This window comes from Plectropomus leopardus, chromosome 1, assembly GCF_026936395.1.
Source record: "Plectropomus leopardus strain MGB_pleo_1.0 chromosome 1, ASM2693639v1, whole genome shotgun sequence".
Taxonomy (NCBI): Eukaryota; Metazoa; Chordata; class Actinopteri; order Perciformes; family Serranidae; genus Plectropomus; species Plectropomus leopardus.
This window is the reverse complement of record NC_142176.1, coordinates 2224569-2243439: the sequence shown is the minus strand read 5'-3', so window position 1 is coordinate 2243439 and position 18871 is coordinate 2224569. Positions and strand designations below refer to the sequence as shown.

The 18871-nt window shown below is 44.8% G+C and overlaps 1 protein-coding gene and 1 long non-coding RNA gene across 2 annotated transcripts in view; one reads left to right on the top strand and one right to left on the bottom strand.

Annotated features, from left to right (window-relative positions):
* The window catches only part of LOC148190330 (uncharacterized), a 40244-nt gene extending 30953 nt beyond the window's left edge, over window positions 1-9291 (bottom strand). The window contains exons 1-2 of the long non-coding RNA XR_015777036.1: window positions 8874-9291; window positions 4378-4486 (exon numbers count right to left, since the gene is read on the bottom strand). This is a non-coding gene — a long non-coding RNA (uncharacterized LOC148190330). The remainder of the gene's footprint in view (window positions 1-4377; window positions 4487-8873) is intronic.
* The window catches only part of map1aa (microtubule-associated protein 1Aa), a 57206-nt gene that overhangs the window by 31245 nt on the left and 7090 nt on the right, over window positions 1-18871 (top strand). Inside the window, exons 3-5 of the mRNA XM_088079233.1 lie at window positions 10478-10560; window positions 11599-11739; window positions 11848-18748. Coding sequence (XP_087935359.1) covers window positions 10478-10560; window positions 11599-11739; window positions 11848-18748 — 7125 coding nt within the window. The remainder of the gene's footprint in view (window positions 1-10477; window positions 10561-11598; window positions 11740-11847; window positions 18749-18871) is intronic.

Sequence of the window (18871 nt, the reverse complement as noted above, 5' to 3'; positions counted from 1 at the left end):
AATAAAGATATAAAATAAATAAACAAAACTAAATAGGTATATATAATAGAAATAAAATCCATATAAAATATATGGCAAAAACTAACTGTCAATGTTCCAAATCTGAAAATGAAAGTAACTATAAAAAATAAACAAACAAAATAAATACATAAAATAAACACAGAAAAAACAAATAAAATAAATGCAAAAAAAATAAACAAATAAAATAAATGCAAAAAAAATAAACAAATAAAATAAATGGAATAATAATGGAATAATCTTTCTAGTAATCAATCTGGTAACAAAATCCGTTTAAATGTATAGCAGGGAAAACACAAATAGTCCATTTAATATAATAAAAATAGAATTGACGAGTATTGACTGATGACTGATTGAATTGACTCTATAAAATTAGGTTTTGTTTTTAGTTACGGCTGTTTGATCACAAAAATGTCACGCGTGCGGTTGCAATGTCTGTTAAAGGGTTAATCATAGTGTGGCCAAAGAGAGCCAATAACTCCACTCATTGTCTTCACGTTCAGCTTCTCCCGCTGTGATTAATAAACTCTCCGGACGAGTCTGACCGTCGTTACGAAGGCAGCTTAATGCTTCGTTATAAAGACCGGGCATCGTTTATCACGCTGCCACTCAAATTAACCAGATTACAGACAAAAGCTGCTGCCAGCTGGAAACCCGACGAGCAGCATCCTGCCAAAAACATCAGCAACCAACGGATTTGTTCTCCGGAGCTTCTGAGGCCAAAAACGAGGGGAGCTTTTAAAATCACCCCTCACTTTAGTTTGCTGCGTTTATGGTTATGTTGTGTGACAATATCCGGTCGGTTTGCTTCTGCGTGACGTACTCGTGATGTTATCTCAGCTGCAGAAACCAGGTCCACTTCTAGACCGCTTTGAACGGGGGGCAGTCAGAGATGCTGGTGGGTAATATGAGTTTGCTTTAAGCGCGGATGCTGAACTGTTTCATGTTTCTATCCAAAGTTTTTTTGATAAACAAGCTCAGTTTTGTGCCTTTTTATGCACTTTGGCAGTGGTGCTCAACTTGCAGCCCGGGCCGAATCTGGGCTCCAGATGGGGGGCCAGGTGGCCCCCCAAACATTTTCTAATTCACTATAAAAATAAAGTGATTCACACCGGGAATTGTTTTTGTCCTTTTAGTACCCATAAGGTGCCAGAATGCATAAACAGCACGAAAATTGGAGAGTCCCCCGCAACCCCCGACAGAGGTCCTAGCTGAGACACTAATGTCCTAAATACTAGAGATGTCCTAAAATCCTAAAAACATGCTAAAATCTTATAAATGTCTTAAAATCCTGGAAATGTCCTAAAATCTGAGAAACTTCTTAAAATCCTAAAAATGTCCTAAAATCTGAGAAATGTCCTAAAATCTGAGAAATGTCCGAAAATCTGAGAAATGTCCGAAAATCTGAGAAATGTCCTAAAACTTTAGAAATGTTTTAAAATCCAAGAAACGCCCTAAAATCCTATTAATGTCCTTAAATACATGTATTGGTAAGATAAGTATCCTTGCTTTAGTGACAATAACCACTCAATTTTTCGGGGCTGAAGATGTCTATGTTTTAAAAGGTGCTCTATAAATAAAGCTATCATTATTATTATTATCATTATTATTATTACTATTATTGTTGTTGTTATTATTATTATAGTTATGTTGGGTTTTGGTCGGGCCGGTGAAGCATTTTGGGGGGCGTTGCCAATGCCTGGAACTGGCCACGGTCGAAACGCTGAACCAACCGCAGGCCACATTTTTCCCGCTGTATTTTTAACTGCCATGTGTGTGCGTGTGTGTGTGCGCGTGTGCGTGTGTGCGCGTGTGTGTGTGCGTGCGTGCGTGCGTGCGTGCGTGTGTGTGTGTGCGTGCGTGTGTGTGTGTGTGCGTGTGTGTGTGTGTGTGTGGCCTCAGCAGAGAGTGACATATATGGGACATGTTCTACTTTCACCATGCGGTCCACGAATAAACACAAACACACAGCTGACATGTCTGTCGGCCTCGGGTGGTGTGCCAGCGTGTGAAGCCGTGGCGGGAAATGTGTCGCTTCCCATCATGCACCGGGGGCACGAGTGTGTAGGCTCGCTCTGCTTTCCGTTTACTCCTTAATGCTCAAAACGCCCACTCACTGACAGACACCTCGAGCACAGAGGGGAGCTTCTCCTCTGCAGCATCTTACTTTGTAACGCTGAAACACGTTTACCAGAGAGTGTGTGTGTGTGTGTGTGTGTGTGTGTGTGTGTGTGTGCATATAGGACACTAAAAGCTCAGCAGCTTACAAAACAACCACGAGGCTCATTTAGTAGCTTTTCTAATCCATTTTTGTGAAGGTGGAGTTGTAGATTTTCCTTTTTTCAGGGCAGTTCGAGGGCTTCTGTCCATGTGGGCGTAATATCTCGTACTCAAGGTTCATTATTTCGCTGAAATCACATTCCTCGCTCTAATTAAGTTGGAAACTAACGACACCTTTAAAAACTGCTCAACTCAGTCTGTCAGTCTGCTAAAATCGAGCGCAGTGATCGAAAGGTCGCAAAATCCGTGGTGGCATCTGTTACCTCAAAGTTGAGGTTTGTTCTCATCACGGTAAATACATCCATTATCTCTACAGTCTGGCAGGATGATCGACCCTCTTGACAGGAGGCCAGGGGCCCATACACGTGTCTAGGATTTAGGACATTTCCGTCAGAAAAAAAATTGCCATCAAACAGTGAAACTAGGCAGCCCTGATGCCTGGAAATTTCTTTCTCACCTTTAATATTTTTCTGCAATTTATGGGACAAATCTTTCCAAGCTACTCAACTTTTTCCCCCGAATGTTTTCCAGAGAAATCAAAGAAATGTTCTCGGGTTTCAGAGGTTAAAATGAGGTTAAAATGCTTGTGAACGCGGCACAGGAAAACTGAATGTGTTCAGCTCATTAACGGATCAGCTGATTGTGGCTGTATTTCTGATTTGGGTCAGACAACATCTGACCAGAAATAACTACAAAAAAATCCTGAGAATCATAAGAAACGTAAGAATTTGCTGCCAGCTTTTCTGTCAGTAAGCACTGAAGAGCAGAACTCAGATATCACTGCTATAGTTTGAGAAATGAACCCAGGTGCGTCACTTAATTTGAGCCTTTTATTTCAGCTTTTTATAGTTGAAGTAATGTTTGTGTGTAGACGAGATTGCGGCCCATAATCCCCCCCCTCGTGTTGTGACAAAACGCTGGAGCGCTCTGCATGTCTGAGGAGTCATTAACGCCTCGCTCCTATTTCAAGCTGTCCAAGGACAATCTCATGCACACTCGTGCGCCCACACATCATTCAGCCTGTGATGATGACAAGAGCGCAGTCTGCGCCGCCGAGGCTCTTCACGGGCTCCACACAACACGCTAATAACCGAGGATTAACTGAAGGAGGAGGAGAGCGAGTCAAATTACGACCCTCGGCGGGCCCCGTTGGCTCTGAGGGATAAAGTGACTCCAGCGGCTCAGAGATGAGACGATGGTCCGTGCAGTAAACCGGTTCTGCTCCCCTGATATCAGCTGGATGATAACGGCTGTGTGCTGCAGGACATGAGTCAGGCATCCAGCTGTACGGACGCAATCTAACACGCCCCACTAACCCGAGGCCAGGGGCCGATCACAGCTGCAAATTTTAGGAAGATTCTAGGATTTTAGGACATTTCTGTGTTTTTAGGATGTTTTTGTGATTTTAGGACATTTCTAAGATTTTAGGATGTTTTTGTGATTTTAGGACATTTCTAGGCTTTCAGGACATTTCTGGGATTTTGGGATGTTTCTAGTATGGACACACACACACACACACACACACACACACACACGTACACCTGTTGTTACTGCAGATGACTTGACTAACTTGACTATTAAAGGTTATGTAGAAAAAAAACATATTCCTCACTCCAAGATACTTAAAAAGTTTTGGTTTAGTTTGAAACGTTTTCAGCCTCAGTCTGTGCAGGAAAAACAAAAACAGTCCAAGTTTGCACAGTTTGTCTCAGACGTCAGCAGACGTGCTGTGTCGTGTTGTGTTGCGTTGTGTTGCGACGTATCGTGTCGTGTCGTGTCGTGTCGTGTCGTGTCGTGTCGTGTCGTGTCGTGTCGAGTCTGTGAGACTGCTTCACTTGCAACTGGTCGATTTTAAATAATGTGTGAAAATCAGTGAAGATCAACAAAAAAAACCCAAATCTACACTTTTTGTCCTTCCTGCAGCAAAAAGTGTGTTTTAGTCGTTAACGTCCCTCAGCTCAGACCCATATCACAGCCGGAGGACGTCAGCTATTCAGCACGTCTTTCCATTAATGACGTATACGCGCTGAAGTTATTTTAACTTTATATCTGAGTGACAGTCAGAAAAAAGGCTCCTACCTGTTCTTCTTTCCTGCGGTTTGAGGTGAAGGTCGTAGAAATGGTTTTGTCTTCTGTCCAGCAGCTCTTTGTCTCCCAGACTGACGTGACGTTGTCACAGTTAAAGGCTCTAAAAGAGAAAAGAGAAAATGAGATAAAGATGAATGCAGGTAATTAGAGGCTCTGTGAGGTCAGTGAGCCCTCGCTGACATAAAGCTGTCAGAGGTGGGCGGAGCCTGATTTAGACACTTTTTATACCAGATGATCATTAGAAAGTGTGTTTTCTTCTGACGACGGCACATTTATACTGTCTTATTATCACTCCACCCGATAAGGTGCATATGTCTGAGTTCTTCAAAGAAATAATTTCCCTTGAGATTGTCTGAATGACGCGTAAGAAGTGTGAAATTTGTAAAAATGTCCCGGCATTTTTTCCACAAGAGTAAAAAACAAGTCAGAAGAAAACCTGAATATGATGTTGTGCACCAGAGGACGCTTTATTCTTTCCCACGCTGCTTTTAAGTTACAACATTTTAGATTTATGTTATATTTACGTTACATCTGCACGTTTCATTTGTATCATAACAATGTTTCTAAAGTAACAAAGCATATGCATGGGTGGGTTATTGAACGGGCCCGCTGGGAAAAGGACCGGGGGCCCAAAAGTCTCAGGGGCCTCTCTGTGTCTCTCTGTGGGCCTTCACCTGCAAAATGTTACAGAAACTAACACGTATGAACCAGGAAGAGACTCAAATTTTTTTTTATTCTTTTTAGCACTTTCTTAATATTTTTGTTTGTTCTTTTTTTAAAAATTTTTATTAAAAAACATTTTTCCAGGTCATTTTCTTGCAACTTTTTACTAATATATTGTTAATTTTTTGGCCATTTTTTGTAAAGTAGCTAGTCGCCTTCTTCCCATGTTTTTGAAAGAAATCAAGCCAGTTTCCTCAGTTAAGAAAGGGTTAACACACAGAGAACAACATAAATTTTCTCTCCGCTGGTGTTATTTTACACTCAAACAGTCTCGAGGGTTCAGAGAGAAAAACGCATCACTTCCACTCTGCTTGTTTTATCAGCAGCTGAACAAATTCAGATTGTGAAGCCGTTTCAGAGGAGAACGTGATGGTAAAACCGCTATAAACCGAGCCGGTGTGTTGACTCCCGAAACGCCGCTGATCTGACGCCGGCTGTTGCCTCTGACTCCTCGGTGATGCCGTTAAAACTGTTCAAAAGTGACACCACAGCTGTGTTTTATGTATCTGACGCAGACGTTACCCTCTGATATTCAGGAGTTATGTGCTCGGACACATACATCCTGAATATTAAAGTTGGTTTTATGCTTAAGTGACTCATGGCAACAACGATTAAAAATAAAAAATTAGTCCAGTATTGAGAGCAGCCACGAAAAAAAGACTGCAATAAAACCACTTCCAGTAATTGTAATCTGACACTTTACGTCCACTCAAAGTGTTTTTTTGTCACTATAGGCGTATTTCTGATAACCCTCAAATTGCACAAACTGAAATTGCGAATATAAAATACGCCTAATGGAAACAATTTCGGAAAAAAAAAACTCGAACAAGGCATATTTCGCAAAACTGCAATGAAAACCCTTTTTTTTTGCTTTTATAGCTCATATAATGTGCAACAGCTGGTGGCAGTAATGTGATTTTATGGATGCAAACCGCCTTTAAACCCAAAGAAGAAAAAAATACAACAAAGTCACATGACGTCCTACAAAACATGACTCAGCATGTGCGGACGGAGGAAGAGGCCGAGATCTTCTTCACTCATACTAGACAAAGAAATCGTGGCGATATTAGATCGGCTTTGATGAGTGGCTGCAATAGAAATAAACCTGCCAATATTTTGAACATCCATCGCCATGGTTACTGTAATGTTATCGCACGAGAGAGGTCGCATTATATCACCCAGTGGAAACGCAGTCATCTTACAACTGTGTTTTAAAGTTTCAAAAATATCGCTTAAGTTTTGCACAAATCTGTAATGGAAACACAGCTACTGACAAAAACGCTTTTAGTGGACGAACGTTGACGGTGCACCGTCGCTCCCGAAGGTTACACGCAGACGGTTTGTCGGCTGTAGCTCTCTTTACTCAATGTTGGACTAATTTAAAAAAACGTTGCTGTTGACCACTCACGGCACGTTTCTACTACATGGTACCTCGACTCTCCTCCTCTTTGGTATCAGGTACTTTCCTGAGGGTCGTTTTCCATTCAAAAATAGTACCACCTCAATGTAGCTGGTCGTCATAGCGACGCAACACAAAACAGCCGTGACATCATCTTCAACGCTACACACACATCGCACTCGCTTGAGACGCTCACCGACCAGCAAGGGGCGTGATCTTTCTGGTCGCCATTTTGGGAAAGAAAAAAAAATGACACAAAACTGCGGCTGCAGCAACAGTTTGGCTGTTTAAAAATGGCGGGCATGGGTTTGTGCTGGTCAGGGTATTCTGTGCGTGACGCGCATAGATGACGCAATGACGCAGTGACGTTTCTCTCTGACCAATCAGTGGTCTGCGTAGTTTCCACGTCACCTTTAAGTACCTCGTAGTACCCGCTCTGCTTTTTTTTGGAACCCCAGGAGAGCAGGTACCAAAAAAGGTGGTACCAGATACCAGGTACTTTTTCCCAATGGAAAACCAAAAAAGGCGAGTACAGTAGAGTACAGTAGAGTAGAGTAGAGAAGAGTACAGTAGAGTAGAGTAGAGTAGAGTAGAGTAGAGTAGAGTAGAGTAGAGTAGAGTAGAGTACAGTAGAGTAGAGTAGAGTAGAGTAGAGTAGAGTAGAGTACAGTAGAGTGGAGTACAGTGGAGTACAGTAGAGTAGAGTAGAGTAGAGTACAGTAGAGTAGAGTAGAGTGGAGCTGGTACCATGCAGTGGAAACGCGCCTTTAGACACAGAAACATGGGAATAAAGGGTCCAGGTTGTTAAATAATGTCCCTTTATGTCTTTTCTTTGCGTCCTCGTCCTGCAGAGAGGAGACATTAACACTGTGACGGCTCATCTTTGAGGCTCTGTCTAAATTTAGACCCTCTGATGAAACGCCTGCACGCTTATAAAGCCGCTGCTGCTGCTTTGGCACTCGCCTTCACCTCCTGTACGCTGTGATGCTGCGTGCATCCTCTCATGCAGCCCCCCCTCCCTCCCCCTCCCTCCCGCAGAAATGCTGCAATGCGTCTCCCTCAGCCAAGACTGGGTCAGTGTAACTCTGCTAGCAGCAACAGCCGGAGAAGCGTCACCATAGCAACAGCCAATGAGGCTCACGGCTGAGGGATTATATTTTTTCGTGCGTTATTGTGATTGTATGTGAAAAGAGCGTATTTGCAGGATTAGACTGGTCGGGGGCTCAGTGGAGACATGAGAGGGGAGCAGAGAGAGGAGGATGTTTGTGCACGCAGCCAAATGTGCAGAGTGAACGTGTTGACGGATGACGGAGGGCGTTGTACTGTCAGTATACCACGCTGGCCTTATCGTATATTCATCGTTTTTCCTCTAATTTCACCTTCAATAAGCAGCTCAGTTTACAGAAATCCATCTTCAGAGATCTGACAGACGTCCAGAGTCTAAATCATCACTTCTGCTTCACGCTTTGTGATTTCTTCAGTTAAACTGAGTTTTTTTTAACTACTTCAGCCTGCAAACATGTTAATGATCATCTGACTGACACCTGACAGCTGCTGACAAACCTGTGACGTCACGTTCTTCAGAAAGAAGATGAACCACTGAGAAAGAAATAAAACTATCGACCCAGCCAGTGGCTTTTCGAAGTGTTCACAGAGACAGTCGCTCTGAAAATCAAAAATACGTCTACTAATATTGTTATAGAGTTTTTGAGTGTTGGAGAAAACGGCCGTAAAGATGTTTCCTTCTCTGCAATATAATTGAACTCAGCTCGTGATGCTCAATGTGCCAAAAAAAAAATTTTAGGGTTTCCTCACACATTCATTATGATCAAAACATCTGCCACCACGATATTATGATTTCGGAGCCGGACTGTTCACTCGGAGTGCTGCTAAAATATATAATATATATACTGTCGTTCACTGCACCGCTCTCGGAGCGCAGAGTGTACTCTGGGCACAGACGGAGAAGCACAACGTCAGGCACAATGAAAGTGAAGCTTAATCTTTTATCACGCTGGGTCTAAAAGTTTGCGTTCACTCGCCTCTCCAGCAGGTGCTCCTCTTATCCATCATCTCTGTTTCTCTTTTAAAGTTTAATACTTTGTTAAAAAAATGATTTCAGTAAGAAAAAACAACAACACTGAGGTGGGTAAAAAAGAGGAATATGAACTTTAGGGTTTGAGGACAAAATCGATTCACGTAAGAATCTCAATTCTCGTTTTTAACGATTCAGAAACGATTAAAAAAAACCTAAACATCGACAATAGACTATATTTACTAGATATAGTCTATTCTTAACAATCTAAAATGTGTATCGTTTAGAAAAGTCGTAATAATTTTGGGACCGTGTGTCGGATCGTCTTACTGTTTCTCCGGTGAAAGCTGCCGGCGGCGCCGCTCAGAGGGAAACTCCGGTGCTCCAGCCTCAGTATCCAGCCCGGGAACTCAGCTGTTTTTACGGGACCTTGTTCAATAAATCCATAATGACAGATCCGATACTGGGTGTCTTCCGTCCGTATTTTATCGATATTTCGATGATTAAAGTACATTAGCATCGATGCTAAACGCCATATTGGTTTCCCATAGTTCCTTCGGAGAGGTCAGAGGTTTGTTTTGATCTTGTCCACCAATCGGAAGACGAGCCGACGCTTTGTATCCGCTTACGTATGCCTACGTCATCTGACGCAAACTGCGCTGTGATTGGTCCAATTCTGCTGTATCTATCGCTCTGTTATTGGCTGCGCTTCCTGCATTAGAATAAACGCTGGTAGCCCCGAAAAAAAATAAAATAAAATAAAACAAAATAAAATAAGTAAATAAGTAAATAAGTAAGTAAGTAAGTAAATAAATAAATAAATAAATAAATAAAAAATAATAAAATTATTATTATTATAAAATAATAATAATAATAATAATAATAATGACAACAATAATAACAATAATAATAATGAGACAAGGGTAAATCAGGAGACAGTCTAACAAGCAGCAGGGCTTCATATGGACGTTAACTCTGGCACAGATAATGAGATACACAAACAACTGCAAAAAAAAAAAAAAAGATGGGACTTTTTTTGTGGCCAGTTCTTAACTATAATAATTACAATGTTTATTTTTTTTTACTTTCTGATTCCCAAAGAGAAAGGTTTTCTACAACAAAAAAGCTCATACATAATAAAACCTCCATAATTTAATACACACTTTGCCTTCATAACATAATATGCCACTGGTAAAACAGACTGGAGTGAAACCTGAAATTACATCTCCTATATTTTGAATCGGGAATCAATTTTGAATCAGAAATCGTTTGAACTGAGAATTGATTCTGAATCGAATCGTGACCCCAAGAATCGAAATCAAATCGAATCATGAGATACTGAAAGATTCACACCCTTATTAACCACCTCCTCCCATTGCTCCCCACAGTTGTAGGGGAGGGAGGGAAAGGAAATATAAGGAGAAAAACACTAAAAAAATGAAAGAAAAAAAATACCAACAAAACAAAACAGTGTTCTCTGCTCAGTATGTTTCTATGGTCATGGCATCACGTATTTTGTGTGAAGCAGAAAAAAGTCTGCAGGTTGTTGGTCGTCACATCAAACACATTCAATAAACGATTGTAATTGGCCTGAAGTGGGTCAGGGCGGCTGTAAATCTGTTTTAACAGGACTAGATGCAACTGTTAAAGCAAATATATCACGGGGTCGCAGATTTGTCTGCTTTCCAGGCAAGGAGTTACATGCTGGAACTATTTTTTGTCTTCTTCTGGCACTACTTCCATTGTTTTAAGACATGAATATGATATCGATCTTCATCTGGCTTTCAGCAAGAAAATGAAAGTTATTTTGTGTGAATGTATCTTTGTTTTAGAGTTGTGGATTTTATCCTGTGATATCAGCAGCGTCAGAAGACCTCTGTAGTCCAGTCATAGTTCGGTGTAGTCATACGTTTTTTTATGTCTGTGTCCTGCAGGCCAGCGGATTCTCCAGTATCAGAGTGATGTCCTCGAGACAACCGTGTTGGTGAACCCGACAGAGGAGACCGCCGCCTCAGAGGTGAGTCACAGACAAAAAAACCAAACCATATGTTCAGAGTGCTCACTGAAGAGTCTCGGGACAGTCTGAAACTTCAGCGTCAGTCTGCGTCAAACTTGTTTTCACTGGTGAAGAACAGAGCAGCACTTCCTGTTCACTCTTCAGCTCCACTGAGACGTCCACGTCTCGTTTGATTAACAGAACAGTCAGTGTGAGACACACACACACACACTCTGTGTTGTAAATAAACCCACTCAGATGTGAATATTAGTCAGCTGTAGTGTAGCCTTTGACTGCTGGTTTAATGAGTTAACTGACCTACTTTTCAGATTATTTCTGCCTCGTGTAGTATTGTTATTATTAGTAGCAGTAATAGTAGTTTATTCTGAACATGTGAAAAAAAATGTACAAAAGAAAAAAAGACAATCATAAAGCAGTGGACAGAAATAAAAAAATACATTACAAAGAATTCGTGAAAAATGTAAACAACACATCACGATTTGATACACATATCTGAAAATTAAGGGGAAGAAGTACGAATTTATTTAATCCTACCCCTTATCCTGAGGAAATCAACCTAAACCTAAAAATGAAGTGTTTTACCTGTTGTGTTTACCTGTGTGCATGTAACAAGCAGAAACTGTACATTTCCTGTGAAAACCGATGAGTTTTTTAAAAATTGACACGTTGTTCCTGAATGTCCCAAACTGATGCAGTGGGGGACCTCGTACGTCATATTTTGACATGCATTTTCCGCTTCATGTGCCAATGAGCAGCTCTCACAAGAATGAACACGGCAGACTTCCCATAATATATCCATGACTCACATTAAATGAAATATTGCAGCTCAGTGTATTGCTCAGCTCATACACGCGGGATGACGTGAACTTTTGGAAAGTGTAAATTAACCAACTAAATTGCTCAAACTTAATAAATCCAAAAACATTTTTCATATTTTCAGCGCAGTACCATTTAATCTCTTTGTTCTGATGTTAATTTATTATAACAGAGCATTACTGTTGGCCATCGTGATAGCTGGTTATTCTGTTCTCTCCCCAGATTCGCTCTCTGATCACTGACTGCTCGGGGAATAAGTTGCTGATACTGAGCGGCCAGAGCTCTGAGCAGGGAGGCGACATCCTACTGCAAGGTGGAGCCTTCACCTGGGAGCACTTCTCCGACATCATCTCAAACTCTCAAGTAAGCCAAGTGCATTTTGTCTCTAAATCCTCTTTACAGCGTATGGATCAACTTTATAAATCTTACACAGACGTTTTAGGTTGTTTTTCGGTGTTTCTGTGTTTGCAGGTGATTGAACTCCTGACCCGGGTCTCTTCAGAGCAGCCGTCCAGGCTCACTGTTTCCTGTCAGGGAGAAGGGGGCTGGAGCTCCCTCGGTCAAAGCCAGGAGCAACAGTCGCTCCAGAATCTAATTGAATACCGCCTGAACCCCGAACCTCACCTCCCCAACATGGACGGAGTCACAGAGTTCACCGAGTATGTCTCGGAGACAGTGGATGTGCCGTCGTCCTTTGACCTCCTCGAGCCGCCGACCTCTGGAGGTTTCCTGAAGTTGTCTAAACCCTGCTGCTACATCTTCCCTGGAGGCAGAGGAGACTCAGCTCTGTTTGCTGTCAACGGATTCAACATCCTGGTGGATGGAGGGTCTGATCGCAAGTCCTGCTTCTGGAAGCTGGTTCGCCACCTGGACAGGATCGACTCGGTTCTGCTGACTCATATCGGTGCAGACAACCTGCCCGGCATCAATGGTTTGTTCCAGAGGAAGATCGCAGAGCAAGAGGAGGAGCGCAACCAGGGATCTGGATCTAGCAGCAACGGGGACTGGATGAAGAATCTGATCTCTCCTGAGCTCGGGATTGTGTTTTTTAATGTCCCAGAGAAGCTTCGGATGCCAGAGTCCACGCTGAAAGTAAAGCGAAGCATAGAGGAAGCATCTCTTACGCTGCAGTACCTCAGCAAGCTTGGCATCACACCGGAGCCTCTGCACAGGGTCGTCAGCAACACCATTGAACCCATCACACTTTTCCACAAACTTGGTGTGGGAAAGTTAGACATGTACGTCTTAAACCCTGTAAAGGAGAGCAAAGAGATGCAGTTTCTGATGCAGAAATGGGCTGGAAACAGCAAAGCCAAGACAGGGATTATGATGGCAAATGGAAAAGAGGGAGAAATATCTGTCCCCTATTTGACATCAGTCACCGCTCTCATTGTTTGGATTCCTCACCGTCCAACAGAAAAGATAGTCAGGGTGCTTTTCCCTGGAAACGCACCGCAGAATAAAATCTTTGAGGGCCTTGAGAAACTGAAACACCTGGACTTTCTGCGATACCCAGTGGCTACCCAAAAAGACATATCATCTGGTGCACCTCCTCCCATTATCAAACAGACAAAAATGAGATCAAGGACTGACAGCAGAGAGAGCCTCAAGTCTTCACCCAAACCTCACGCTAAAAAGAAAGAAACTAGCGGGCAGGAGGAGGAGTCCAAGAGTGAAATCACTAAAGAGAACAAAATGGAAAAGAAAGAAGAGAAGAAAGCCAAAAGCGAAAGTCTAAAAGCCACCAAGCAACAGAAAAACAGCGAGGTGGCCCCAGCGGCAGCCAAGACAGAGAAAAAGAAAGTATCAAAGGAAAAAATGGCCAAGCAAGAGAAGGTATCCAAGATGGATGAAAAGAAAGACAAAGAGAAAAAAGAAATTAAGAAAGAGAAGGTAAAGAAGGATGAAAACATAAGAAAGGAAGAGAAGAAAGAAAGCAAAGCAAAAGAGGACAAAAAGAAAGATCAGAGTAAACCAGAGCTTAGAAAAATCACCAAACCCGACCTGAAGCCGCTCACACCTGAAGTAAGGAAAACTCTGCACAAGGCGAAGACTCAGGCGAAGCCTAAGACAGACAAAAATAAGGCAGTTAAAGAGGAAGCAAATGAGAAAAAGCCAGTCCCAAAGAACATCCCTGAGGAGATCGCAGCAGCAGCTTTGGCTGACAGGTCCATCGTGTCCTCCCCAGAGGACCTCACAGAGGACTTTGAGGCTCTGAAACAAGAAGAGCTGTCCAAATTTAAGAGTGAGCCAATCCAGAATGATGTGATCTCTGATACTAAGGGTCCTTTAGTTTTCCCTGATGAGAAAATCACATCCTCAACTGCTGAGATAAAATCCGCTTCACCAAAATCCCCCGTCAAACAGGAAGAAGACAGCTTTACATCAGTGCAATCTGCAGCCGCTGTACAGAAGGAACCAAGCTTTGAGAAGAAGCATGAGGAGGAGAAAATGGAGAAACATGACAAATACCCAACAAAGGACGACATAAAAGACCGATCAAAGAAGAGTGACAGCTCAGAGGAGGAGGGCGATGTTATTGAAAAAGCCGAATTTGAAGGAACAGAAGACGATGAGGTCCTGAAATATAAAACAGAGGAGGTGAAGAAGGAAAAAACTGGGAAGGAGTGGGACACCAAGCCAGCTGAGCAAAAACCAACCACAGCCCTGTCTGGGCAAGTAGCAGCTTCTGCCTCGGAGCAATTCTCCTTCATCCAAGACGAGACCATCCCTGGTTACTCCGAGACCGAGCAGACTATCTCTGACGAGGAGATCCATGAGGAACCGGAGGATAGGATCCCACAGCTGCGCTATGATGTGGGCTCCTATGATGTCTCCGTCCCGGATGTCCCTGGTACCTTTGATTCCATGCACGGTATAAAAGAGATGAAGTCATCCGCCATGCCAGACGTCAAACCCAAAGAGCCTGAGCTTGCCCCGTATCCTGCCATCATTGCTGCTCCTCTTGCAGAAGAGGAGCACATCTCCTCAGCAACATCCATCACAGAATATGACAAGCTGTCGTCCTTTGCCACGTCTGTAGCCGAGGACCAGTCGATAGCCTCTGTGACGGCACCTCAGACCGAGGAGGCTGGGAGGAACTCTCTCATGCTCGACACCATGAACAGTATCCCCTCCCGCGCAGAGGCCGCCCACGGGAAGGACTACCTCCACTCAGCGGGAACCATCTCACCCACCTCCTCTCTGGAGGACGACAAGTGCTTCAAGTCTCCTTCCTCTGATGAGTTCCAGCCCCACATCCCTGAGATGGAAGCTGATGCAAAGATGAAATCAGCCCAAGACGAAGAAGACGACGAGGAAGACGAAGATGAGGACCAGACTCCGAACGTTGACATTCCTCTGGGTAAACTCCAAGAAGGCTACGAACACGCAGCCTTTATGATGCAGCAGGAGAAACAGAAATCCCCCTCTGCCACATTTGCTCCTCCTCCTCTTTTCTCTACCACGCAGCTCTCTCCCACAAAGGATGGCAAAGAAATCCAGTTTCGCACAGAAGGACTCAAGACTGGATCTGACATAAAGCCTGTTTCACCCCCTCCATCTTTCTCCCCCGGGTTAGACTTAGAGTCCCACTCCAGGCAGGAGAGTGAGGAAAGATGTGCAAGTCCAGACGACAGCACAATGAAACTGGCTTCACCCACACAGTCCGTGCCTACGAGCAGCGGCTACTCTCCAACTGAAGAGAAACCCTTTAAGACAGAAGACAAGGATGAAGCAGCGATCAATGTTAAAGCCGATTTCCAGAAATCTGTCACGATCTTAGACAGTACTGCTTACATCGGGATGGGAGGCGACAAGACTGCGTCTGAAGACTCTGAAGAATCCGATGAGGAGGTGGAGGAGGATGACTATTACGGCAAAAAGGATCTACAGCCTACTGTTAAGGCCAAGCTAATGGAGGCAAAAGAAGGGTGCTTCTTGGACGATGACTTTGACGCAAAGTCTGAAAAGACAGAAACGAAAATCATGGACGATGACTTCGCCACTGAGGCAAAATCTGAAAAGACAGACACAGAAGTCAAGGGCTTGGACAAGATACAGGTGTCCCTCAGCCCAGAGCAGAAGCCAAAACCTCAAGTGATGTACTCAGATGTAGACGACGAAGATGAAAAGGATGATGACTTCCCAAGTGGGGTGAGGTCAACAGATCAAAGTGAAGATAAAACAGATGCGTCTTTAAAAGAGCCTGAAAAAAGTGTTCATTTCAGTCTCTATAACTTTCCGGAGAAGGAGCCAAAAGAGAAGGCCATCTACATCAGGCAGGACACGCCATACGTGCACGGCAAAACCTTCTCTTACAGCGACATCTACGGCTCAGTTGACTCTGATTCATATCAGCAGGAATCCTTGGATAAAGCTGAAAAGGACAGTCATCAGGAGTCCTTGGATAATGTAGAGAAAGACAGTGCAAAAGATGAGGAGGATGCTAAAAAACCTGAGCCCCTGTCGTCTCTGGTAACGTCCGCAGAGAAGACGTCAGAGAAGGAGACCACCTCTTATGGTAAAGACTCCTCCACCTCATCGTGGCTCGACACCAAGAGCACATCTGCCATACCTCCATCTGAAGACGTTAGAGGAAAGGAGACATTCGAATACAGCACAGGTAGCCGATTCCCTTCAGTGGCTGATAGACCCGAGGCCTCATCCACTTCTTTATCATCAGACAAAGACTTGTCTTTTAAAAGTCCAACTGACACAAAGCCCCAGATGTACCCTTCAGTGACAGATGTAGGCAAACCTGCTGCCACAGGATACACTGAGAAAGGAGCCTGTTTGGAGGTCGATATGCGAAAACTAACTGCGAGGGATGAGGAGGACTACGATGATGATGAAGTTGTCGATGATGACGACGAGGATGAGGAGGATGAAGAGGAGGAGGAGGAGGACGACGACGAAGGTGCTGTCGATTCTGATATGGAGAAAGGTGCCAAAGAGAAGTCTGAGAAGGAAGTGAAAAGTCCAATCACTGAAATGTTTGGCTCAAACAGGCCTGAATTTATGGTTTCGATGGCGGGATACGGTTACAACAGCCAAGGAAAGCCGAGCAGCTCGAGCTCGGTCTCAAAGGACGAAGACAAAGCAAAGATCGACTCCTTGTCCTTCAGTGCAAAGCCAAAGGATTTAGGTGCTACAGGTTTCTCTAGCTACTCCTCGGGGTTTGAGTACTCGTATGGAAGCGATGAGAAAGACTCATTTTTATCAAGTCAGACCGCAGACAAAGGTAAAGAGGATTTAACTGTGAAATCAACAGAGCACAGTTATTACCAGAATGACAGAGCTGATCCTGATTTTGAGAAACAGAAGACACCAGACCTTCTGAGTAAGAGATCGCTGGACACAAGCTTCCAGTACACGACCACCGCCGCGCCTGGGTACTCCTCCTCTTCGGCCTATAGCTACTCCTCCTCCACCTCTGGCTCCCTCTCCACCAGCCGTCAGTTCGGAGAGGAGCTTGAGACGCCTGCCGAGCCTCTCTTTGAGTACTCCTCCTTTAAAGACGAACACTCACTGGGCATGGATCCCCCCTTCTCCTGCTCCACTGGTGCCAAAGACGACTATTTAGAAGTGTCTGAAAAACAGATCACAGCTACTACCACAGCTGAGTCCACCTCCAGTTTAGCTCGCTTTTCACCTCTTAGTCCGTTTGAGGAGGTCAAATCCTTCCCTTCGCTTTCATCCGCTGCTTCTGCTGAAGACAAGAAGGAGCCTTCATCAGGTGGCGTTATGGACAAAGGCCCTCAATCTGAATGTTTCTATAAGCCTGATTGGTCTGAAGGGTCCAAGCTGGACACGGCTGTTGGGTTTGGGGCCTCGGCAGGACCGTTCGCTCAATCTTCAGAGTTCTCCAAGGACAAAGAGGCAGCCAGCGCTGCTCTGTTTGGCATCACCTCCTCACCACGCCCTGACATCGAAGGCAAGCATTACTTTGAGGAAACGGACAGCAGCGAAGAGGAGGATGAGGAGGCTTACATGCGTGAGATGACTCGACGGTCGCCTTCCAGCGGCCTGGCTGGTAGCCTATCATTTTCGGACAAGCCTGTAGCTCCAGCTGCCAGCGAAAAGCCAGCGGCTGTACTCCCAGATGTTCTCAGCTCTTACATGCCTTCACCTCTGCAGACCAGTAAGCCAGACACGGTCAATGGACCAATGGAAGTCAGCACAAGCTCCACCCTCCCTGCTGGAACAGCAGCAGCAGTCGGCGGCGCATCATCAGGCCTGGCCAAGGTGGAGCCCAGAGAGGGAGCAACAGGTTACAGGAGCTCCTATGAGTGGGAGATGTCAAAGCCACAGATGGGGATGGTTCCTGGAGACTCCCCTCCTCATTACCGTCATGACGATGAGTTTGAAGAGGAGTGTGAGATGGAACCAGAGCACCCTGCCCGCCCGCTGTCACTCTCTTCAACTGATCAGCCGTTCCGCTCGCCGTTCTACGCTGAGGAGTGCAGCCGAGGAGGGCAGGATGACGACGACGACAGCGATCAGGATCTTGGTGACGTGCCCATGGGAGCCACTTCCTCGTACGCCAGCCGCAGCTCTCCTGGATACTCCTCCTCCGAGTACAGGCAGTCCAAACACGACCTCTCGCCTTCCTTCATCAACCCATGTATGCGTCAGCTGTCCAGCGACGAAGAAGACGAGGAGCAAGGACGCAGGAGTGACCAGTCACAGGAGGCCGATGAGCATGATCTGTCAGTGAAGAGACGAGCTCACAAGCAGCCTCATCACCACCAGTCCCACAGCAGGGACAGCAGCTCTCTGCACCACACTGGCGGCATGTCGGCAGGGCTCGGTCTGGCCACGGAGGACACACCGCCCACCTCCGTCAGCGAGTCTTTAGCTTCGCAGTCGGACTCTGACGTGCCTCCAGGAACTGAGGAATACCCCTCGGTCACTGGTGATGGCAACATGGACTCAGATGAGGACGCAGAGTACATGCCTGTTGATAAATCATCTGCCACGGGAGGAGGCAGCCACCATTCCTCTAGGAGGAGCCACGACCCTCCTCCTGCTCCCCTCATGGATCCCTACCCGCACCCCCCACGGCCAGACGTTTGCATGGTGGACCCGGACTCTTTGGAGAACGGCTTAGTCAAGAAAGAGCCAAAAGCTAAGGGCTTAAAGAAAACTTCTGGGAAAACCAAATCAGCATCCCCGGCCAGGCGCAAGAGGTCGCCCATGCCCGTCAAACAGACGCCATCTCCTCGCAGTGCCTCAATGAAGAAGAAGGATGCAGACAAGAGCTCCCGTATGTCCCGTCTGTCAGACGGACAGGGCTCCAAAGACGATGACCTCTCCAGGTCGAGCTACAACCCCGGAAAAGGGCTGACTAACGGAGTCAAGAGCAGTTCAGGTGAGCAAACATCAATGGTTAATTCTGCAAAACAGTCTGTCTGACTCAGAATTATATTAATCAAATCAGATTTGCCCTTTTAATATGAATATTTGACAATTCCTTTTGTTTTTTCATTAAAAG